Here is a 24,800-nt window from a genome sequence, read left to right on the forward strand (position 1 = left end):
ACACGAAGCCGTCGTGGCCTTTTTGTATCCAGTGCCCCCCACGTTAACCTCACAAGTTGTACCTGGTGCCAGCAGGGTTACTGCCTCACTGCCAGATACAATCAGATCAATTCTGAGTTTGAGGAGTGCAAAGCTGTCTGGGAAAGCCATTGAAAGTATCAGGATTGTGAAACATGGCTGCAGCTCTTCACCAAAGGCAGGAAGGTAGGAATGCACTCATGATGGTGGCACATGGTGAGCAGTGAGACATGAGAACATGTGAAGAAATTGTGTCAATGTGTCCATCTTCAGAAGGGACTCACCTCTGCGGGTGCAGAGACAGCTTTGGGAGCAGCCCTGCTCCATTCCACAGTCTTTTTCTCTTCTCTTCCAGGTGCTTTAAAACAAGGAAAAAGAAAATCATTTGGTCAACAGCAAGCATAGAAAGAAACCTGAGTGCCAGTGTTTCCTCCATGTGCTTATTTCCTCACATTCAATAACAAAGCACAGACAGAGGCGACATCACGCAGTCCATGCAGTATCCAAGCTCTTCCCTCCTTCACATGCTGTCTCATCACAAAGCCTTTCACCTCCCCAATGAATAATTCACCCCCTGACCTTTCTGACAGAGGTTGGCCCCCATGTTGAGGAGTCAATCCTTGCTTTACAAACACATTTACATATCAAACTAAGCAACACACGCCAAAGATGAAGACAACCTTGGCATCAACACACAGAACATGCCACACCAAAAACATGGCAGAAAAAAAAAATGTACAAGAGAAACTGAATTACAAAACCTCACAGCGAATGAATTTTCCAGAATGAAGCAGGCAGACACCATGGATTCAATGGAAAAACACATGGATGGACATCCTGGCACTTCCTGCCTTTGCATGTTGTAAGAAACAGCCCAGGCAATTCTAAGCAAACTCCATTTGCTTGACAGGGGAAGCACTTCGGCAGAGCAGACAGTGAAGCACCTCCTTACCTGCTGGCTTTGCGACCTGCTGCATCCGCAGGGCTTTCTCCTGCTTGATTTCTTCCAAAGTTTTAATATGCACTTCTTCCAATCGCTTGATTTTACACCGTGGCTCTTCCAGTTTCACTTTACCCGGCCCAGGTGGAGGGAAAATTCTCTTGTTCTTGCATTTACCCTCAGCTCTCTTCTCAGTAAGAAGCTCTTCTACTTTTTGCTTCTCTTCCTCCAGTCCTTTGTGTTTCCTTTCAGCCAGGGCTTCCGAGTAGGTTTTGATGTGAAGTGCAGGACAAGGCCTCACCCTGGAGCTGGGATCCTCCACCTTACAGCACCCTTCTGCCTGGGGGGCAGCTGGGGTTTCTCCTCGCTGATTCGCTCTCTCAAGACGGATCTCTTCCAGAGTTTTGACATGGATCTCCCCTGCTGGCTTGGCACCGTTCTCTGCCATCATCAAGAAAGGAGAAGCATAATGATTAAATGAGAGTCCAACGAGAGCTTAAGTTTCCAGATTTGTCATAATATTACAGAATATGAGTGTTCCCAACAGCGCATCACAGGACAGCTTCACTCTGCAGTTTTCTCTTCTAAGCCACCTGTCCTATATTTTGAAAACCAGTCCGATTTTGTGGAGAGTGTTTATGCAGAATGGCTTCGTGAGATAGGACATGATGAAACTCCACTAGTTAAATTGTAAGAGAAGGTACGTGACTGGAGGCAGCAGCTGAGGAGAAATCAGGATGTGAAAGACAGGATATGTAGCTAAAGACAGAATATGTATCTAGAGGCAAGGACGGCCTAAGGGAAAAGCAAGATGTGTAGCAAGGTGTAGACAAAGATGCAAAGAAAAAGTATCTATAAGACTAACCACGAAGGTCAGATGAAGTAATGTCTAATTCACCAATCCTGAGCTTAACTTTTGCAATATGCATGAACTTATTACTGATTGTATAAATGAGATGCTGTAACACCTAATAAACGAGGCTTGTTGACCATGATAGCATGAGACTTGTCTCCCGCGGTTACTTCCAACAAATGGTGACCCTCGACATGATAAGGAAAAAAGGGCTGCCACGAGAGAAGAACTGCGTTGGGTTTGGGTCCCGCAGCTAGACGGATGATGAAAGAGCTGAACTTGGAGCTCTTTCTCGAGACAGAGGTGGGCTCGACCGATACGTGCTGCCGAAGCCTGGAGGGCTGCAACGGTACCGACGTGAGTAAATATGGACAGGCAAGCAGCATATAATTTATTTTCCGCTTTTCTTAAGCGGAGACAGTTTAAGGGGATAGACTTGGAAAAGGAACTCCCTAAGTTATTAGTGTATGGGTATGCTAAAGGGTTATTTCAGAATCTGCATTTAGTGTATGATCTTGTTGAGTGGTGTAAATTTGGAGATACAATTTTTCAGGGAATGATAGATGGGGAGAAGACGGCTAAAAAATGCGGGAAGTGGTGGTGTGTGGTTTGTAATGATTTGCTGCAATATCAGGCAGAAAAGGAAGCAGCAGAGTTGTTGTCACAATTGCAGTCTACGGTCAGTCAGTTTGGAGTTAAAAGTGAGCCAGCGAGACAGATGCTGGATTATATCTGGAGTACTCAGGTTTTGTTGCCATCTGATTGTCGGGCTATAGCTAGGTTGATTTTTTCGCAGCACCAACAACTGCTATTTAATGCTTATTGGGAAGAGATGTGCCAACAGAGCGTTGCGATAGTTAGGCAGCCCGGAGATCCGTTGTATAACGTAACCGTTGAAGAACTTTTAGGGGTGGGTGCTTTCATCCGGACGGGGGCCCGGGCTTTATTAGGACCAGTTAACTGTAGGGAGTCAATGTATCTGGCCAGGCAGGCTATGGATAAGATCAAGGCACCAGGTGGGCTGCCGTCTTATATGGGAATCCAGCAGGGAAGAAATGAGGATTTTGGAGCGTTTCTAGATAAGGTAGCCGGAGCCATAGAGAAGGCTGGAGTACCAGAGTACATGAGGGAAATAATGCTAAAACATTGTGCACTTCAGAATTGTAATGCTACAGCTCGTGGCATTCTAAGTACTTTGAGGAGTAACTGGACAATAGAGGAGGCGTTACACAGATTATCGAGCGTTCCCACAGGGGCTCAGGCTTTTATAGTTGAGGCTATTAAAGAGCTAGGGGCAGGATTAAAGGCACAGGCTGAGGCTTCTCAGAATCAAGTGTCAGCAGCTCTTGCACCCTTCCAAGCGTCTGCGGTAACCAGTGCAGGCCCAAGCACCTCTGTTAAATGTTTCCGGTGCGGCGTTAAGGGACATTTGCGACGGAATTGCCAAGCTGTCGGTGTGTGGTGCCAGAACTGCCGCTCGGACAACCACAACACCGTCACCTGCCGACGCCGGTCGAGAAACCTCCAGCCCAGCGCGAGAAAGAACAGCGGCCGCGCTCCGACACAACCAGCCGTTCCCAGCCAGCGGCCGCCTGCCGCCCCCCCCACGTCGCTGGCCGCGTTGTCGGCCTCTACGGCCCCCCCGCCCTTCAGTCCGCCTACGTCGCTCGTCGCGCCCCCGCCCTCTGCTCCGCCCACGTCGTTCTCTGCGCCTCGCCGTGCCGCCCCCCCTCGTCGTGCGCGGCTGCGTCTGTGCAGCCCGTGTGTAACGTGGTTAAAGACACGGACGGACCGAAACCAGGGGATCGTTGTGACCCCGGTCCAGTAGATCCAGAAAGAGAATCGGACGCATTTCCTCCTGATGATACTTTGAAGGGAGCAGGAACGACAATTTTCCCTACAGCGTACTGTGATGTCTTAGAGCAGTGCAGAAAAGAAGCAATATTAAGGGGTGATGCTGACACGTTGCAAGCCTTTCCTGTGTTGTATCAGCCGAATCAGGCCCCCCGTTGGGAATCCCTGCCTTGTGAGGCAGTGAAGGAGCTAAGGGAGTCAGTGAGAACACACGGAGTTCAGTCAGCCTTTACATACAATCTTTTGGTTGCAAACAGTGACAGTTACGCTATGACCCCTCACGATTGGAAAATTGTGTTAAGAATGATCCTCTCTGCTATGCAATACACCGTGTTTGTGACTGAATACCGGCTACATAATTTGACTGATAGCTCTTTGCCTCAAACTGGGACAAATCCATGTGGCACAGCACCTCTTCAACTGTGTCAGACAGATGTCACTCACGTTCCTGAATTTGGCTGTCTAAAATATGCACATGTAACGATAGATACTCATTTTTCTTATGTATCTGCCACAGCACATACAGGTGAACACAGTTGCAATGCCCGTAAACACTGGTTATCTGTTTATGCTGCTATGGGAATCCCACATACTACAAAGGCAGATAATGGGCCTGCGTATACCTCTAAGGCCACTCGAACTTTCCTCCAAGAAGGGTGTGTTAAACATACTACAGCCATTGCTCATTCTCCCACTGAACAAGCTATCACTGAGCACATTTATCAAACACTGAAATCCATTCTTATTATTATTAAACAAAAAAGGGAATATGGGAGACACACTACAAGAAATATTATGCAAGGTTTTGCTTGTTTTGCTTGTGCTGAAGTTTCTGGATCGTGTTCATAGAGATGCAGCTTATGTGGATCGTCATTTTGAGGCTTCCCTAGTGTTAAAGGAACAGCCTATGGTTAATGTTTGGAATATGGCCACAGGACTTTGGGACAGTCCCCTACCACTGACAACTTGGGGTCGTGAATATGCTCGTATTTCCACAGGGACTGGCCCTATGTGGGTTCCAGCATGATATGTTCAGTCTCATCTGAAGGCAGAAAATAGCATCCAGCCTTCATAGTAATTGTAATTGTGTGTTTCTTACTTAGTGGTATTGCTTTGAAACTTGCTGTGTTATAGAATCACAGAATCACAGAATTATCAAGGTTGGAAAAGACCTAGAAGATCATCTAGTCCAACCATTACCAATACTTCCTGGCTAAATCATATTCCTCAGCACCACATCCAAGCGTTTCTTGAACACTCCCATGGTCGGTGACTCCACCACGTCCCTGGGCAGTGCATTCCAATGCCTGACTACTCTTTCCGAAAAGTAATACTTCCTAATGTCCAGCCTGAATCTCCCCTGACGCAGCTTGAAACCATTCCCTCTAGTTCTATCACTGATTACACAAGAGAAGATGCCAACCCCCAGCTCACTACAACCCCCCTTCAGGAAGTTATAGAGAGCTATAAGGTCTCCCCCGAGCCTCCTCTTCTCCAGGATGAACAATCCCAGCTCCCTCAGCCGCTCCTCATACGGCCTGTGCTCCAGACCCCTCACCAGCTTTGTAGCCCTCCTCTGAACACGTTCCAGGGCCGCAATGTCTTTCTTGCAGTGTGGGGCCCAAAACTGAACACAGTACTCAAGGTGCGGCCGCACCAATGCCGAGTACAGGGGGACAATTACCTCTCTGTTCCTGCTAGTAACACTGTTTTTGATGCAAGCCAGGGTGCCGTTGGCCTTCTTGGCCACCCGGGCACACTGTCGGCTCATGTTCAGCTGAGCATCAATCAGTACCCCCAGGTCCGTTTCCTCAACACAATCCTCTAGCCATTCTGCCCCAAGCCTATAGTGCTGCCCAGGGTTGTTGTGGCCAAAGTGCAGAACTCAGCATTCGGTCTTGTTGAAGCTCATCCTGTTGGCTTTGGCCCAGCTCTATCCAGATCCCTCTGCAGGGCCTCGCTACCCTCAGGTAGGGCCTCGCTACACTCCCTGCCAATTTGGTGTCATTCACGATCTTACTGAGGGTGCACTCAATGCCCTCATCCAAGACATCAATAAAGATGTTGAAGAGGACAGGTCCCAGCACCGACCCCTGGGGAACACCACTCATGACTGGTCTCCAACTGGATTTAACTCCATTTACCACCACTCTCTGGGCCCAGCCCTCCAGCCAGCTCCTTACCCAGCCAAGAGTGTACTCATCCAAGCCATGGGCTGCCAGCTTTTGTAGGAGAACAGCATGGGAGACAGTGTCAAAGGCTTTGCTGAGGTCTAGGTAGACCACATTAACAGCCTTTCCTTCATCTATTAGACGGGTCACAGGATCATAGAAGGAGATCAGATTGGTCAAGCAGGATCTGCCCGTCACGAACCCATGCTGGCTAGGTTTGATCTCCTGGTCATCCCACACCTGCCTTGTGATCTCCCTCAAGACAATTTGTTCCATTCCCTTCCCTGGCACCGAGGTCAGGCTAACAGGCCTGTAGTTCCCCGGATCCTCCTTACAACCTTTCTTGTAAATGGGAGTAACGTTGGCAAGCCTCCAGTCTTCCAGCACCTCACCCGTTAATAGGGAGCACTGAAAGATAACAGAAAGCGGCTCAGCGATCACCTCCGCCAGTTCCTTCAGCACTCTCGGGTGAATCTCATCCGGACCCATGGACTTGTGGCAGTCCAGTTGGAGTAGTAATTCCCTGACCTTCAAGAATCACAGGGGGTTCAGTCTGCTCCCCAGCCGAGACTACCAGGTCAGAGTGTGGGGAGCCCTGGGAAGGACCGAGACGACTTTTAAAGACAGACGTAAAGAAGGCATTCAGAACCTCTGCCTTTTCCTTACCCTCTGTAATCACATTCCCAGCCTCGTCCAGTAAAGAATGGAGATTCCCCTTTGTCCTCCTCTTACAGCTGATGTACTTGTAAAAGGGTTTCTTGTTTGTTTTTACCCCAGCGGCCAGCTTAGATTCAAACTGGGCTTTTGCCTCTCTGATTTTCCCTCTACACATCTTAACAGCCTCTTTGTATAGAGTTATAGTATATATATAACAAAGAGTTATATATATATAACAAAGAGTTATATGTAACTCTTTGTTATAGATAATATTAGTAATAGTTTGACATAGTGTGCAATTTTCTGTTTTACCAATGCAGTCTCAAGAATTAGAGTTTTAGGCATTAGCTAGGATGTTGTGTGCTTCTTCTATTTTAGTAGTAGATCAGATGTGTATTAAAAAGGATTTGATGTAATCCATGCTAGAATGTACAGGAACAGCTCTTTCAGTGTTTTAGTACTGTTTGGTTATGATGTTATTATCCTATTAATTAGCTTTTCTTAATTTGCAAAGACAAAACCTGGATAGGAATCCCAGACAAAGAGATGACCCTGTATCATAGAATAGATACCTCTCTTACATCCAACTAATTGGGATTTTTGAAATATAACCATGCATCATTTTAGACAAAAGTGCACACTAATAGAACTAAATTTGATAGTTTATTCTGTTTTCCAAGCAGGTGTTCCACTTGGGCTCTATATCATACACTGGCCATGCGGATATGGTGTACAACTGGAAGAAATCCTTCAGACCCTGAATGCAGGAGAGAATCTGTGATGGGTGAGAGAGGAAATGTGCACCTTGAAGCAGGGGACGCCCTGCTGGTACTACCTGTTGCATCCACCACCAACATGGTTTGCTGTTTCTCAAGGGTCAATAAGTAATAATGCCCCTAGTGATACTCTAGTACATTTTTCCTTTAAAATTGGTTCTATTTGACATGCTATTCCATTAAATTGTGCGATCATTAATCAATTATTAGCCCGGATAACTCAGTCAGTAGAGCATGGTTATGAGCATCCTAAAAGCATTTATTGCACAAATTTTAGCGGTCATTAAAAATCAATGTATCAGAGTATATGAAAATTGAAGACTTTTCCAAATCAGTTACAGATTAACACAATGGGACCCTCACGGATTTATTTTCAGGTTGCAGAAACTTAGGTTGCAGTACAAACATATTTGTTCTTTTTAGTGGGTTTAACAGTAATGTTGTTATGTTGTATTTGACTTGTCTCTTTTTTCATTTTTAGAGTATTGTCTATCAAGGCCTTGATTGAGTTATCATAGTTATGTTATTAATATAAGTAGTGTTGTTATTCTATAGGCAGTATCTTGAAATTGTTGTAATACAAGAAGAATTTTATGGAGCAGCAGCCATGGATCAAGATAAGGAGTTCACAGAGCAGCAGCTACGGAGCAGGATAAACAGCATGAGAACTAATTGAACAAATGAACTGAATTGTTTGTGAAATATGGTTAGTCGGTCGGTAAACGGAGCCTTTTCAGCCTAAAAGAAAACGGGGGAAATGTAGAGAGTGTTTTTTACAGCTAGTTAGCTGAGAAGGGTCGTAAACACGGTGCAGTTAATCAAGCAGCCATACTACCTGCAAGGACAGTGAGAACAACAGGATGCCCTGGGATGGTGAGAAACTAGCCATGGTTTTGTGAACTCAGCAAGGGAGTAGCTTTCAGGATGATAACAAGAAGCTGCAAAGATACTTGGGGATGGTATGTAATTGGGAACCAATGATGAGCTCCACTTTTGCAATATGTATGAGCTAATTATCCGTATTATAAATGTACACGCAGCCAAGGAATAAACGAGATTAGCTGATCATATGTCAATGACAGGTGTGATCGTTTGCTTTTCTCCCGCCGTTCTGCAACAGGTGCTGTTCTTTAGAAAGCTCTGCCTGATTATGCACATCTCTCTGCATAGAGTTGGGCTTCTTTTGACAGAGGGCCCTATTACAATCTTGAAAAAAAACACAGAACATGATAAATGGAAAACTCACGTTGTAAAGCTAGATAACACCAATTTTTAACAAAGCTTGCAGCTGCACTTCCCCACAGAGAGCATGGCAAAGCTTTGATGACAGGGCTTAACAGACTTAGGAAAACTCACTGCAAGAGACTGAATGTGTCTCACTTTGTCCATTCTTCACAGATGCCCTGCCCGCAGCAGGAGCAGAGCAAGAGGAAGACTGAATCTCCCCAGTACTCTGAGGTACTTTCTCTGAAGGATGTGCAGGGACCCCTGTTGGCTTGCTTACTTCTAGGCTTGTCACCTCTGGACCCACTTCCCTCTGCTGCTGCCTCTGCCTTATGCTTCTGAACAATGAGACCTTGAAATACTTAAGCTCTAGGCCAGCTGTTCAAGGTACATAATGCCACTAGCAGGCCTGGGTGCTTTTCACAAGCTGGAGGGGCAAAGCAGTGTGTTAGAAACAGCCTTCTAGTGGATACACAGAAACACTTTGCTCCCCCTGCAAGTTTCTGCACTGAAGCTGACATGAACCTAACAGTGGATGAGCAATGGGTATTTCTGAATTCTCCCCCTCCCTGATTCTAGGAGGAGCCCAAGCTCCTGCCTTCGACGCCCAACTGTGAATTGGCCCTTTTGCTAAGCTTGAGCCACATGAAAGACTGCAGCCATATTGGGGATGTTTAATGTAAACAGGCAGCAAATTACATGACAACACAAGCCATATACTCACATCAAAGCTCTGGACTCTGAGGTTTCTCCATGTCTTTCCTAAGTTTCCACGTAGTTCCCAGAGAGTGGTGCTCAGGTCTTTGCTGTAACAACCCAGAGTGGAGAGCTGATTCCTTCTCTGGGACATTTCTGTAGCTCAGGATGCTTCAGCGTGCACTCAGCTGTGACAGTGACTGGGAAGGAATGGGGCTGCTGCATTCCGTGTCTGCTCCTGTGAGCAGCTTAAGGTAACAGTGGGGGCATGAGCTCAGGTTGCTGTAGCAGACTGAGCATCGTTTCAGCAGGGTAGATTCAGTGATATGAAAGTTGGTTGCCTTGTTTTACTAACCTGTAATTAGGAGGGCTGCCAATCAAGAAGTTGCTTTTTCCATGCTGGGAGAATTGTGTGCATGTTCCTTTCAAAAAGCTATTTTTTGAATTCTAATAGAAGGGAATGCAATGAAGTAACGTGAGTTTTTGAAAGTAGAAGTTGTCAGTTTCCCTCCATAAAGACTGCTCTTTCAGAAGTTGTGCTCTTGTGAATGTCCACAGCAAGGCCTGTCTCTCTTTCAGGCTCAAGGCTGGAAGTGACAGACTGGAAACCACAGCTCAGCCACAAAGCAAAACGAATGAAGCCCCTCAGGGCAACCTTCAAGCCTTTGCTTCAGTAAGCTAGTTAAAAACCTCTGTGGGTTTTGCAAGCTCCTGAGACTAGTTAAGTAATTCTGTGAGGAAAATGCATGATGACATTTTCCTGGAGGGCCTAGGAGAGCTGAATTCCCAAGCTGTGCTGACCATAGGCTACTCTGAAAATCCTGCCATTCGTTATTTCCCCACGTTTGTGGTTTTGAGACTTGCCATGATGCTATGGCAAACCGTAGTTAACACTAGAGAAGGTTTACACTAACATGCTGGTGTAAGTATTTTCTGGTTTAGATCTGCTTTAGTTGTGGTATCGAAGACCTCAGGCTGCACATTAGACATTCCTCCTGCATTAGAGGTATTTGCCAAGTTTGTAGAACTGCACAGCACTGACTTAAAGTGTCTCACTGTCCTTAATGTGGTTAGAGTTGTTATAAAATAGTATTTTCATCTGAGGCCTATGAGAAGCAAATGATTCTTGGATTTGGTCTGGGGAGGCAGGGAGATGACTGCAGGCCCTGTGCTGTACTGATACTGGCAAGAGTGGCAGTAAGGTGTGAACTTCAGGAAGAAACACTGCATATACAAAATAACAAAACTTAATTTTTAGTCTTCATTATTAAAGCATGTAAAAAAGAGACCAAAAAACCCACAAAACTAGTGGGATATGTGATCTTGTTTCTGTGAAACAACCACATGAGGCTGCTTTAATGGCAGTGATTGCCATTCTCAGTGAGAACTCCAGGTGTTCATCACAGTTTTGATGAAATTTTACTCTTCCTGTGCTTCAGCCTTGAAAAACAGTCACTCACAAATGTATTTACTGCCAGAAGCGGTGACACAAGTAAGAAGGAGGATATTTCTCTCTGGTAAAATGAGACTTGTAGAGGTCTGGTAGAGAGACATAATCAAACTTTTAGTTGCAACTCCATATATTCCATTTGAAAATCTGCAAGTCATGTATTTCTGTCAACTGAAAATGGAGTCATAAAGAAAGCAAATAAATGATATATTTTTTTTCAATCTTGAAACCTATTCTTAATTTTCATTGTTAAAATGGGAAGCATAGCTGCATCTTTTTCATTTAGGGTAAGCCAAAAGGAATTCTTTCAGCATTATCAATAGAAACTAGCTGTTAATCCAGCTGAGGATTAACAGACCATGTGCATGAGATACAGTGTGAGAGCTTCAGACTGGACCAGGAACAAGCAAAACTGTATCTAAGCATACACATTGGTTGCATAGGGCAGGCAGTGTAACATCAAAAGCACCACCTCAGCTCCAGCTCTCCAACCTAGACAGAGCTAGAGCTGCTATAGTCTCTACCTGCAACTGCCCAGTTCTCTTCAAAGCCCTGGAGCAAGCAATGCAGAAACATGCTATCTGCCCAGCCAGATTTCCCAGCTTGTAAACACAACAGCTGCAAATCAGGTGTAGTAAGTCACCTGTGGATACTGATAGGACAAGGGGGAATGGTTTGAAACTAAGGCAGGGGAGGTTTAGGTTAGATATTAGGAGGAAGTTTTTCACACAGAGGTTGGTAACTCACTGAAACAGGTTGCCCAAGGGGGTTGAGGATGCCCCATCCCTGGAGACATTCAAGGCCAGGCTGGATGTGGCTATATCCAGGGGGGTTGAAACTAGATGGTCATTGTGGGCCTTTTCAATCCAGGCCATTCCATTCTATGATTAAAAGATTCTATGACCAGACAACATGCAGCACACTGTGATCAGTCCAACAAGCCTTTACTGCCATTGTTACTCTTCAATAAGCAAAATACACACAGTGATTTAATAGGGGAAAAATAAAGACTGCGAAAGGAGACCTTTTAGACTGCCATTTTGTACCTCAGAGCTGCGAGGATTGTGAGCTAAATTATCCAGCCGTATTGTTATGTCAAAGGAAAGGTGAGTCTTTAGCAGACTAACCCAAATGCCAATGCTTATGCAACACTTAAGCCACACTTAAGCCCTTACTTGAAAATCTTACTGTGCTACGTGGATCTTGTACTGGGTAACAGAACAGGAATCACCTCACGCAGACAGCAATAGGAATAGCAATTACTTGATGGTTCTTAGAGAAAGCTCCAGATTACCAAAGAGAACACACTGAGAATATGAGGAACCGTGACAGGAAATACCAATTTCTGAAGAAAAAAAAAAAATAAATGGAACTATTTGTTTTTAACAGGAATGAATTAAAAATATTATTCAAAATCACCCATATTAAAGATTTAATAAACAGTATGAACAAAGGTGGAGGGGAGGAGGGGGGGGAAGATGGGAAAACTGAAGACAGAAAGCTGACAACTAGTTTAGTAACAGGTTAAAAACGCGTGCTTTGAGATCCCTATTAAATAATACCCACAAGTAGGGCAAGAAATAACCCTGCAGACGGTTATCCCCGTGACTATTCCAAAGGCAACGGCCCCAGGACACACCGTTGCCAACCGCTTTCTGAGGCAGCCGAGCCTACAGACGCGCACACTCCTGCTCTCCGCGGGTGTGTATCCTCTTTATATCGCTTACTATCGCTTACTATCGCTTACTGTCGCTTAATATCGCACGTATAACGCATACGTGGGGCTCCCGGCTCCGGCTGGGAGCCTGAGGCTGCCCTGCAGCCTGTGGGTTGGGCCGCGGTTCCTGAGCGTGCGCCCTGTTTCCGCGTCCTGCTCGGGGCTCGGCCCGGCAGAGTTTTAAGACGACATGAAGAAGATACTCAGGTTCGTAAAGAAGAAGAAACGGGATCCGCCGCCCGGCAGCGCCGCCTCGGCGTGCTCCGCCGGTGCGTACGAGATCCGCCCGAAGGAGCTGACCAAGCTGCACCGAGGGGCCGCTGCGGGAGACCTGGCCCTGGTGCAGCAAGGACTGAAGAAGCACGACATCGACGAGCGCGACAAAGCGCAGCGGTAAGGGCGGCGGGCCGGGCCGGGATCCCCGCTGCATGACCTGGGCACAGAGGGCTGCTGTTAACGGGGGCCGCGCATGGCTGGGACGGCCGGTAGAGGCCGCTCCGATGTGCCCTCCTGGCCTGGCTCCCTCGTAGCGCTGCTCGGCATTCCTCCGAGCTGAGAGCTCTGTTGGGGGCTGGTGAGAAAGGGCAGCGATAAGGCTGCTGGCTTCATGAAGGCTTTCTTGCTTGCGAAGCTGATGGTGGTTCCTTTAGGTTGTCATATTCCCCAGTGCTTGGTAACGGCTGCTTTTGGGTGACGAGGGGCTCCTGCACAAAGTTGTGTTTGTTACAGTTCCGTTACTCATTCGAGCTCTTTGCGGTACACTGTGCTAAATAAATAATAAATACAGTGCTCAGATCAATATTGTCAGGCTTCTATTCAGAGGTGAAGGATCTTGCATACTTATTTGGGAATTTCTCAGTGGGGACAGTCACCCTCGAGTTGTTCCATGTCTGTGACAAGGCATGATGAGTTATTTGACGTTCTGCCTGTTATTTCGTCCTCATCTTCTCTGCCTTGGAGGAAGCTGGTCTTATGGAGGGTACTCATCAGCCTGCCCATGATGGGAGCTGTTAGGACAAGAGGGAACAGCCTCAGCTTGCACCAGGGGAGGTTCACGTTGGATGCTAGGATAAGCCTCTCCAGAGAGTGGTTGTGCACTGGAATGGGCTGCCCAGGTTGGTGGTAAAGTCACCATCCCTGGAGGTGTTCAAGAAACATGTAGATGTTGTACTAAGGGACATGGTTTGGTGCACGCTGGTAATGGAATAAGCTTGTTTTTATTTTATTTTGTTTATTTTGGGAGGTAATTGGGATAAAGAAATGCAATTTGCCCCGTTCATGTACCACAGAGTGAAAATATTTATTTAGCTGTCTGTTTCAATTTACACGTTTCACTTTTAGGACACCACTGCATCTTGCTTGTGCAAATGGACGTGAGGATGTCGTTACGTTTCTAGTAGAAAACAAGTGTAAGCTAAATCTTTTGGACGGTGATAACAGATCTCCACTGATGAAGGTAAGTAGAACATACTATGTTGCTGCAAGTAGGAATTATTGATTATGTATTAAATGATGTCTTTCCAGATTCTTTAAGTAAGTCTGTGTAGAAACATGCATGCAGTAATCAGTGTGGGTTTGGCGTGTGCTAGCTAATCTTGGCAGATGCTTTTATATTCCAGGAATGGGAAGTTGTAGTAGTAGTGACACAGTGAAATATGACTGCTGGAAATTTTACCTTTTTTTTTTGTGTGTGTGTGTGTTGTTTCCAGGCAGTACAATGCCAGAAAGAAAGATGTGCAGTGATCCTGCTAGAGCACGGTGCTGATCCGAACCTGGCAGATGCTGGTGGCAACACTGCCCTTCACTTGGCTGCTGTAGCTCCTAACAGATTTCTAGCAGGGATGTTAATTGAGCACAGTGCCCGTATTAATGCTCAGAATAAGGTACATTTCGAGATTCAATAGAGAAGTTCAAAAAGTTGCATTGATATTTTTATTGTAGATTTTTTGTTTGTTTCTTTTGATTTTTAACTTGAATTATTTCTGTTCTTTCAGGACGGATGTACTCCTCTTACTCTTGCAATCTCTGAAAATCACAAAGAAATGGTAGAGCTCCTTCTTAAAAAAGGAGCTGATGTTCACACTCGAGATCCATGTGAAAGGTGAGGAGATGGTCTAAACTCTGCAGGTCACCTTAGTTGTCTTCAGGTTGGACTGATGGGAGGGATGGGAATGAGCATTGAAGTAGAAAGACACAGAGAAAGAGCTCGTTGAGTGACTGGCGAAAGCAGGTCTCAGCTTGGCAGGTGACATGCATTATTGCATGTTTTCTGCATTGAGAACTGCAAGAAAACATTGTTTATGGTAGCTGCTGTGGCAGGAAAATTGCCATTGTGCCAGCAACATTGCTGTTATGCCAGAGAGAGTTTTTCAAATTGATGCCAAGTTTGTATGCAAGTGTTGTTAATATAGAAGCTTTTTTTCTGTTCATAAAGTGATTTGATTTTTCTTTGAGATTGAGCAAATGGGAATTAAAATAATTACAATGTCTGACTAAATTGTATGGTTTGTCTTGTATTTTGGATGCTGTAGAACCCCACTTATGACTGCAGCAGCCGGTGGGGAGCTTAAGTTGGTAAAAATGCTTCTTCGCTATGGGGCTGAAATTTTCCATAAAGACGTTAATGGATGGACAGCTGAGGACTATGCTATTATTCATGGAAATGCTAGGTAAACTTTTAAATTTATTGCTAGGTTTTTAGTTATCAGTGTTGAGTTTGAACCTTTTTGGTAACAGCACCAAGTTTAACGGTGCTATTTTGAAGATGTGTTCGTTGACATCTTCTCACGTGTACTGTTCATGTGTCTGGTGTTAATTTGAAAGTTGAGAAAAGGGCTTCTGCTCAAAATTCTCTGTAAGATTTCAAGTGTTTGTTTCTAAGCTGATGTCTGCCTGCTATACACTATTAAAATGTGTCTGTAGCCCACAGACGCAGAAGTTCAACTTGAAAAACTGAAATGTTTGTAAATTCTTCTCAAAACAGAACCCTTGTTATTACTGTCTTCAGTTCCACTGACCAGGAACCACCTGTTTTGTTTCAGAGGAGATCTAGCTGTTATTTCTTTTGTTAAATTACTAAACAGTTTAACTCCTCCGACACATAAGCATTTTATCCGTGGTTGTTCATTCATAAGAGTGGTTGTATTTGTAAAAACTGGACTGCAAAGGGTACCGAGCAGAAGTAAATAACTTCATAGATCTGGATGTGCATCTATAAAATAGATGTGTCCAGAATATTTGAGTATGTTACAGTTTGCAAAAAGTAAAGTATGTTACACTTACTGAATATGAAAATTGTTTTGGCTATGGTTATGTTTAGGATGGATAGTATAAGGCTCTTATTATCCCATTAAGTGTTTATGTAGCTATGGGATTATTTTTCCCAAATGCATTTCCTTTTTTGCTCTCCATAGTCTTAGTAAAAAACTGGCAGAATATGCAGACCGTGAGAACGCAGGGGAAGCTTCTGCAGGTGCTGAAGGAGGCATCCCAGTGCCGGTGACTCCTCACCAGGCAAGAGCTGCTGGCTTTACGTTGGGTGCAGCTGCTTCGAGCAGAGGAGGTAGGATACTTAAACGTGGTAGAGCTAATGGGCAGAATCGTGCTGGCCCCTTCCTTAGGTTGGTTTGCATCTTTTAAATTCACCGTGCTCAGTGTGGACTTCAGTGGAAGCATCAGGTGGACTGTAATAAGAAGTGTTATGAATGTGTTTGCTTGCTGCTAGTTTACACTGCATCTCCACAGGCTGTGGGGACAGTTGTGGTTTGTGTGCACTACATCCATCTGCTCATACAGTTGTCACTTTCAGCACATCAGGTTGCCCATTTATTTAAATTGTCCCTTTAGCAAGGGGGAGGAGGGAAGAGAAAAAACAAAATAGGTTAAAGTGGCCTTGTTTTATGGGTGTGCAGTTTTACTTACGAGATGCTCATTTAGATTGTTATTCAGAAAATCCAATTGCAAAAGCTGTAGTTTCATCCCAAATAGTAGTTTTATCTTCTGTAGCGGCGAAGCAGCAGATGAATTGCAAGAAGATGCATCTTTTGTTGATTACCACTGGATTTCTGTCACTCTGTTTTAATTTTAATAGTTTCACCTGCATAAAGCTCCTTTTTTGGGAGACATAATTTCTCACCTTCAATTACAATTGCTTTTGTTTGTGTTGTGGAGACATAACAAAAATTGTCTTGGAAAAATAACTTCATAAGCAACAAGAGTACATTGTTTGTATATACCGTATCTTTTTGGACATGGTTTGATTTATAATCAAAGTAATGTTTTTTTCAATTACTTTTATTTAAAAAAGAAAAAAAAAAACCAAGAAAGACTTTGTGATCCAGAAAAACTGTTATATTTTCTCATTGCCTTGTAAATAAAAGAAATACATTCCTTCAATGAATTTGTAAAATCCAGGCAGCGTTTATAAGCTCAAATTGCCCTAAATGAATCTTAGGAAGTTGCTATTTTAGTATGAAAGAGATTGCCTTGCAGTTTACGTTTCAAGCCCCAATGTACGAGGTTTTATTTGTTCCTTATTTTTAAGGGTTTTGTGAGAATCATGTGTCAGATGGGCAGCAGACTGTTCAAACACAATTCATTACTTTTTTATTATAAAGACTGAGAAATATGAACAAAGAATACATGGCATATTTTTTCTTCCTGGACTTATCCCAGATGGAAGAATAGATTTTAGACCCAAGTGATGTTGCCTTTGACTTAGGAGCAGTTACTTTGAACTAGAGAGTGGTTGAAAAAGTTTCTTCGTAGCTTGGTTTTGAAGTTTTGTTTGCTTGTTTTTCAGTGGGGCTCGATACAGTTGGTTTAATCATTGAAATACTTTTTTTTATCCAAATCCACTCAGTTGCTACCTTCCATGCACGTAGATAGTTGCTCTGGTACCCCATTGTAAGAACTAACAGGCCTGGGTTAATTTAAAATATGTGATTTGAGGGTTTCTTCTTCCAAGTAGAGGGTACATTTAGACTAGATATCAGGAAGAAATTCTTTACTGTGAGGGGGATGAGACACTGGAACAGGTTGCCCAGAGAGGTTGTAAATGCTCCCTCCCTGCAAGCATTCAAAGCCAAAGGTGGATGGGGCTTTGAGCAACCTGGTCTAGAGGGAGGTGTCCCTGCCTATAGCAGGGAGTTGGATTTAGATGATATTAAAGGTCTGTTCCAACTCAAACCATTCTGTGATTCTCCCTGTGCTCAGTCTCTTAAAGATGACCCCAGCAGAGGAGTAGGAGGGAGCAGAGAGAAAGTTCAGTAGCGTAGTAGAAACAATATTGGAATTAATTCTGCAGTCTCTGATTGCATCTACACCCTGAATCATGAGAGTCCTTTTAATATGCCACAGTAACAGTCTTAAAAGTGTCCTTTAGAGGAGAAGCTGGGATGTTGAGAGAGAGACCAGAGAAATACCCACTTTGGAATTCTTTTATTGTCTTTTGCTCTTCTGTTTTATTTTTCTGCTATCTAAAATTTTGACCTTATCCTTTCTGCTACTTTTGTACTTTCTAATTAGAAGAGGAGATTCTGAAGAATGTTGAACAGGTCAGCATTTTTCAACAAGTTTGCTCATGATTATTTGGGTGTCAGAACATGAACCCTTTTATTAATCACGTACAGATTGGCTTCCAGAACATACTGAATGACCGATCTCTTAGATTTTAAGTAACAATTTATTTTTGAGGAAAACAGTAGTTGTGCTATTTCTGTTTCTAGTATGTTCGCAGTGACAGTATGTTTGGCCTCTGCAGCACATACTAGTGTATTGTTCAGTGTTTCCCTGAGTCATTTGCAATTGGACTTGATAATCTTTTCCAACCTTAGTGTTTCTATGATTAGAGGAATTGTCTCAGCATTGTAAAACTCTTTACAAAAGTAAATTATCACTTCTGTGTGATTTTTATCTCCTGAGGTCAGATAAAACTTTTCCTGTATTCCCTCTTAAGGAAACAGAGAAAAGCCAGAAGGGATGAGAAATCATCTTGAGGTTCTTTTCAACCCAAGCCATCCTGTGATTCTTTTAAACTTTCTCTTAAGTGTATGTTTCTGATAGTAGCTGTTTTTCCACAGCACTGCATGTGTATGTGATAAAATCCATGTAAGTAGGACAACCTTCTGCTCCAGAGAAAAGTAACAGATTTATTGTGAAAGAATTTGATGTCAAGGTAGTGTTCCACAGTTTCTCTTTTGACACACAGATGTACACGTGCACGCAAATGCATGTCATAGTCACAGCGCATTCTCCCAGTGCTGTAGCTTTGTGTGTGTGCTTTTTGTGTTTTCCAAACTTGTGAGATTCCGCATTTATTCTGATGTCATTGTTGTCTGTCCTTTCCATGCCTTTCCCTTAATGGATATAGAAATGCAACAGTCCCCTGAGCAGACTCCGAGAACAGGAGAATCGAGTGAAGGTATTCATTCTGCACAGCAGTATTTTAAATACCACACATGTCTTGTGATAGACAAATACTTATTCATCATAGGTGCTTATTATCTTGCAGATCTGTATCTTGATGATTTAAGATCTATGAGTTAGAGTGGATTTGGGGCAGCTTTTGTTTCTTTGCATGTTTTGCATGAGTCCCTTATTACTGAATTCAGCATTTGCTTTTATCACTTGCGATAGTGTTTGTTTTGGGGTTGTTTGTTTTGTAATCTGTTCTCCTCTTGCTCAGAAATGGTGATATAGGCTTCAGTTAAAGTGGTCCCTGGAGACTAGATCTCATTTCTGTGTCAGTGCATCATGGCTGTGGTTTTGGTCTAGCTGAAAGCTATCTCATCAAATTCCTGTCTCGCCTTCTAAAGGATAGCAGGACCATTGGCAGTATTTATATGTTGAAAGCAAAAGTGTAGGTAATTTAATGAGCTGTTTTCCTTACTTCTAGTGGTACTCATTGAAGATGTAACTGAAGTCGTTCGTCCAGAGTTTAATTGTTCCACACAGCAGCAATTTTCTGTTCTGCATGGAAAGTTAGCAGATAGAGTCATAGTACTGAGTTAGTTACTTAGCTTTACATACAGCAGGATTCCATTAGCATTTAAGAATATTCTGTGTTTTCTGTAGTGGAAAACATCAAAAATCAGATTGTTAGCATTTGAACCATTTAAGATGCCCTCAGATGGGAAGTTTCAGCCTCTAGCTTTTTTCTACATGAGATTTCTTTGAACATTTATACTGTACTGCATCATCAGAAAGCTGTGTTCAGATCAGGGAATGTTCTCGCATACTGTGTTTAGGAAAGGCAAAATTTGTACACTCATTTGTAGGCTGTTAGTAGTAACCCTTCTTTTTGTTATAATATTTAACAGTTCAGAAACTTCAGGAATTATGATTTCTATGTGGAGATCAGATATGTCTGTTTTCCCTTCTGTGCTGGGAATCAGAAAGCCCTTCTATTATGTTTTAGTTGTTAAGAGGTGTTAGCGCTTCAAAAATTGTGTTCCTAGACTGCAGTTTTCATTAGAACGGTGACCTGAAGGATTTACTGCAGGGCGCTCTCATCAGGGTTGCTAATGATCTGAAGTAAGAGCGATTGTTGGATATGCTTCAGCACAGAGCTGGCATTCAGAGGGACTTCAATGAGCCAGGGCAATAGACTGGCAGGCATCTTAAGAAATCCATCGGGGGCAAATACCAAGACCCATTTGGGGTGGAAAAGCCCCTTCCTACAAAACATGATGGGACTGCATGGCAGGGGAGCAGCTCTGCTGAGAAAGGACACAGACCTGTCAGAAGGCAAGCTGAGCATGAGGCAGCAGGGTGCTCTGGCAGCTAAGGGCTGCAGCTTGCACTGTGCTAAGAGTAGCAAAGCCAGGAGACTGAGAGAAGCGATTGTCAGCCCCTGTTTAGCACTCACTTGACTGTGCCTTGGCTGTAATTTTGAGTTCCTTCTACATGAGAGGTCGATCGATCAATAGCAAGCTAATTCTCTAGGGAGCCATCATATTTTTGAAGGAGTATTTGCCCTGTGAGAGAGGGCTGAGAAAGTAGACTTACTCAGCCTGAAGAAGAGGCAGCTTTGAAGGGCCCTAACTGCAGCGTCCAATGCAGATGAGAAGACAAAGCCAGATGCTTCCCTGTGGTACTTGACAGGAAGCGAAGATGGCAAGAGGTATAAATGAAAGCAAGATGGTTTCTAGCTGGAGATGAAAAGTGTTGCCATGATAAGGATGGCAAAATAGAGAAGTTGTGAACCTTCTCTTGGAGGTGTTCAAGACTAGACTGAATAAAACCCTGACCGACTTTTCCTGATCTCAAAGCTGAGCTGGCTTTAAGTAGTTGGCTGAGAGACTTCCAGAGATCCCTTTTGACCTGACCTTTCCTATAGTCTTAGGTGTGAGTTACTACCTTCACTGAACTGATAAAAACTTGGGGGTGTAGTATAGCATGCCCTGCTAAGCTCCTTTTGTCTCAAGTATATCATTTTTTGATTCACTGTAGAGAAATGCTGGTGATTCTTCTAGCTAGGGATAACCTATAGCTCCTGAGTATGCTTTTTGATTTTCTTTGTATTTATAAATATACTTTATTTATAATCCATAGCAAGGTACGGCAGCAAAAAATGGTAGATATTGTAGATATGTCTGATTTGTTTTTCAGTATAATTTGAAAAAGCATTTGTTTTGTAAATACTTTCCTTCATGCTGTTCTTATTGAATTGACCACTTCAGCTTCTGTACTCTTATGAGCTGTTTTCATGTTAAATGTCTGTATTGGTTAATTTTTAGTATGCAAAATCTAATCTCAACATGTCGATTTATATTTGAACAGCAATGGATGACTTTTTCAAAGGAGACTCAAAAAGGTTAGTCTTAAAAAAAAACCAAATGCTTATTTGAGGAATTATTTGAGAGGACCAGTACTTACTTTTCTTTGTTCTTGAAGTTCTGAAAAAGAGGGCAGTAATGGCACCTGCAATACTTCTGAGGAAGAAGAACTGGATTTTACAGCCAAGGTATGGTGCCTTTATGGGAAAATAGTTGTGTAAAATAAGTGATTTGAAGGCAATTTCCTCTGAGATAGAAGGAAACTCTTTTTCCAGCCAATTCTTTTGTTTGTTTTTTTTTTTTCCTCCTTAAGAAGAGTCTCTCATCTGCCAACCTTTCTTGTGCTGTAAGTTTTTCCTAAGAACTTGTTACTTTGGCAGAACATGCAGTAGATTTGTGGTTTGAGGCAAAAGAGTAGATATTAAGATAAACTACCACATTGTATTAGTTGTTCATTGAGTGAGATTTGCCAACCCTAGGAGTTGATAAGTTAATAAATAACCTGTTCTGTTCTCTTTCAAACTTCACAATTGTTTCCCCTAATTTACATGATAGGATGAATAATGAAAAAGAACACGATAATGAAAAAGAACATTTATTTATCAAAATCTAGTGAAATTGTTCATCACCTGGTTCTCTCCTTCCTCACTAGGTTCCTCGAGTGTTTGATACTTGAGTTGCTCAAATAATTATTCTTTCTTTCTTTTTTCCTTCTGTGGGATGACATTCCGTGCTTGTATATAATCTCACACTGCATGACTATCTTCATTTTTTGAATATTTGGATTTTTCTCTTTATAAGCTCCATGAGCTTATCCTGCTGTTTTTATGAATGTTTTTTCAGTTTTTCATGTTACCAGTTTTTTCAATGGCATCTGGAGTATTTAGTCTGTTGCACTGGGATTCTGCAGTGATTAGGAACTGTAGTTTGTTAGTTCAGCACACTCTGTAATGCTGGAGATGTAAGCATGTGTACTTTAAAATTTTTTCTATTTTCTTACATTGATTTTAGGGGAAGTGATTCAAATTTTTAGCATTATTTTGAAATTTACAGATATTTCACTAAGTGGAGTTATATTAACTAATTTATTCTTCAAGCTTCAGGAACTTTAATTGATACTTGAGTTGTGCATACTTACAAGTAAGTAATCGCGAGTGTAGTTGTATTTTACCAATGGATTAAAATACCTTTTTAGAATTGTTACGCATTTACAGATAGTTTTGAATAGTCACTGACTTGTACACAAGAGGAGAGGAATGTTTGTGTAATTAAAGTTGAAGGATCTAGCAAGTATCTGAGTCCTTTCAAAAGGGGACAGCCTGGTTGTATTTACTGTTCAAGATTTGATGTAAGTAAAGGATTTGCTTTAAAACAAAAAGCAAACAAAAACAGATCAAATAATTCTTTTAAAATGTATTTTTATTTGCAGAAGCCACAGAAGCCAAACTTGATAATGAATGTTCCCCAAAAGTTCAGGAATATTGGTAAGTTATTTGGAAAGTACTTCATAATACAATGACATACAAATGTAAACTTACTAAATAATTTCATTTCGTTTTTTGTTGTTGTTGTTTTCACTTGGCTGTAGTAATTGAGGAAAGTAGTGTTATAAGAACAGAACAGATGGTCATGTCAGAATAAAATAAGTAAGATAATGGAAATGACCATACTGAGTCCCCTCCTAAGCCTTTGTGTCTGATGTGTCCTTCTCCCATCCTGCCCTTACCTGGCTTCTTTTCCACACAGTCCCAGATGACTACTTTCCTGTGTTTTTAATGGGTAAAATGCCTGCTGCTATTTATATAACCCATTTGATTCATATTCCTCTTTCCCTTTCTCATGCTTTAAGGTGGTGGTGATAGTTCTAGAATTGAAATTCCTAAGTCACAGAAGAAAAGCCTCAAACAAAAAAAACCAACAGGTGCAAATCTGAGCAGAGGAGAATGTGGAGAGTTGTTGAAACAAGATGTCTCAGATTCAAGCAACCTTGAGGACTATGAATTGGTGGAAGAGGAAGAAGGGCAGTGCAAAGAGGTACATAATAAATTCCATGAAACACTAAAACAAGAAAGTGAAAACCTGGGCCTAAATAGATGTGAGGAAAATCTATGGGCAGCATTTCCCTCAAGCACAAAAGTAAGTGTACAGGGATGATTCAATTGGAAGAGTTTGTTAAGGGTAATACAGGTAAGTGACAGTAAACTATTTTCCTGTTAATACTCAATCACGTATCTGTATTCAATCATTGTATTTTGATACTGAAAACATCTTGTTCATAGCCAAACTCAGACATTATTTTTGTTGGAAGTAACCGCGGGAGACAAGTCTCATACTATCATGGTCAACAAGCCTCGTTTATTAGGTGTTACAGCATCTCATTTATACAATCAGTAATAAGTTCATGCATATTGCAAAAGTTAAGCTCAGGATTGGTGAATTAGACATTACTTCATCTGACCTTTGTGGTTAGTCTTATAGATACTTTTTCTTTGCAGCTTTGTCTACACCTTGCTACACATCTTGCTTTTCCCTTAGGCCGTCCTTGCTTCTAGATACATATTTCATCTTTAGCTACATACCCTGTCTTTTCACATACTGATTTCTCCACAGCTGCTTAGCCCGTGACCGTCCCTAGGATAAACCGTCTTTGTCTTTAATCACATTCATTCTTTTACAATTTAACTAGAGGAATCTCTTCATGTCCTTTCTCATGAAGCCATTCTGCATAAACACTCTCCACATTTCCCCCGTTTTCTTTTTGGACGACCAAGGATACATTGTATTTTGAGTCAACCATTCTCATTAGTGCATTTTGCAAGCATTTAAAGAGGCAAGGAACTATTAATATGATAGCTATCAGTACCAGACCGATTGTAATCAAATGCTGTAGTAGAGAAGTAAGCCAGGGGCCTAAACCTAAACTTCTAAGCCAGTCATCAAGACCAAAACCAGATTGCACCTGCAAACGGTTAGTTAATGCGTGCAGCGTTTGTATCTGTTTATGTATAGACACGGAGTGGTCTGATAAGTTCATACAACACATGCCTTCGAACTCCTCACATCCGTGCCCCTGTGCTAGTAATAGAAAATCAATTGCTGCTCTATTCTGGAGTGTAGCATGCCTTACTGAATCCACATCCATCAGTAGTTGAGATAATGCCTCTGAGGTGGCATTCGTTTGTTTTGCTAGCCAGCAGCCTAAACCATTTAGCATGGCTAATGCTTTAGCAGCGGCAACATTAGCTGACAAAATAGAGGCAAATATTCTTCCTGTTGTAGACCAAAATTGTACCTTATCCTTACAGTCTGGGGTAAAGGCATGAGTCACCCTTTTCACTCTAGAATGCTGTCTGTGAATTTGGAGGATCATAGAAGTATTTGGAGTAAGCAGTGTTAAACGACCTAATGTGCATGGTCCTCCTATTATCTTAGAGGGGACTCCTGCCCAAGCCCGATCCCCACATATCAGAAACACTCCATAGGGCAATGTTATAGGGTTGTTAGATGAAACAGATATACTGGTGCTTGTATAGTTACACCATGCTGATTGATTTCTATATACAAGCAGGCTAGAATTTACACTTCTTGGTTTGATTTTTGATCTGTCAGGCCCAATTCGATAACTGCCGGTCCAATTAAAATATATGCACCAATCGGCTTTTACTGA

General features: G+C 42.6%; 1 protein-coding gene across 4 annotated transcripts in view; it reads left to right on the plus strand.

Annotated features, from left to right (window-relative positions):
• Positions 1-12,019: 12,019 nt before the first annotated feature.
• Positions 12,020-24,800, plus strand: part of LOC146760220 (uncharacterized) — a 54,261-nt gene continuing 41,480 nt past the window's right edge. Inside the window, exons 1-11 of one of the 4 annotated variants that reach the window (XM_085550737.1) lie at positions 12,020-12,749; positions 13,698-13,812; positions 14,066-14,239; positions 14,351-14,457; positions 14,888-15,025; positions 15,770-15,918; positions 18,727-18,777; positions 21,138-21,171; positions 21,252-21,321; positions 22,563-22,617; positions 22,983-23,167. In XM_085550737.1, coding sequence (XP_085406863.1) covers positions 12,547-12,749; positions 13,698-13,812; positions 14,066-14,239; positions 14,351-14,457; positions 14,888-15,025; positions 15,770-15,918; positions 18,727-18,777; positions 21,138-21,171; positions 21,252-21,321; positions 22,563-22,617; positions 22,983-23,167 — 1,281 coding nt within the window. In that variant the 5' untranslated portion in view covers positions 12,020-12,546. The remainder of the gene's footprint in view (positions 12,750-13,697; positions 13,813-14,065; positions 14,240-14,350; positions 14,458-14,887; positions 15,026-15,769; positions 15,919-18,726; positions 18,778-21,137; positions 21,172-21,251; positions 21,322-22,562; positions 22,618-22,982; positions 23,168-24,800) is intronic. The other 3 variants (XR_014947347.1, XM_085550736.1, XM_085550735.1) reach the window with 3 other exon arrangements.

The sequence above is a fragment of the Coturnix japonica genome, chromosome 6, assembly GCF_054131305.1.
Source record: "Coturnix japonica strain WE chromosome 6, WE-NBRP24, whole genome shotgun sequence".
Taxonomy (NCBI): domain Eukaryota; kingdom Metazoa; phylum Chordata; class Aves; order Galliformes; family Phasianidae; genus Coturnix; species Coturnix japonica.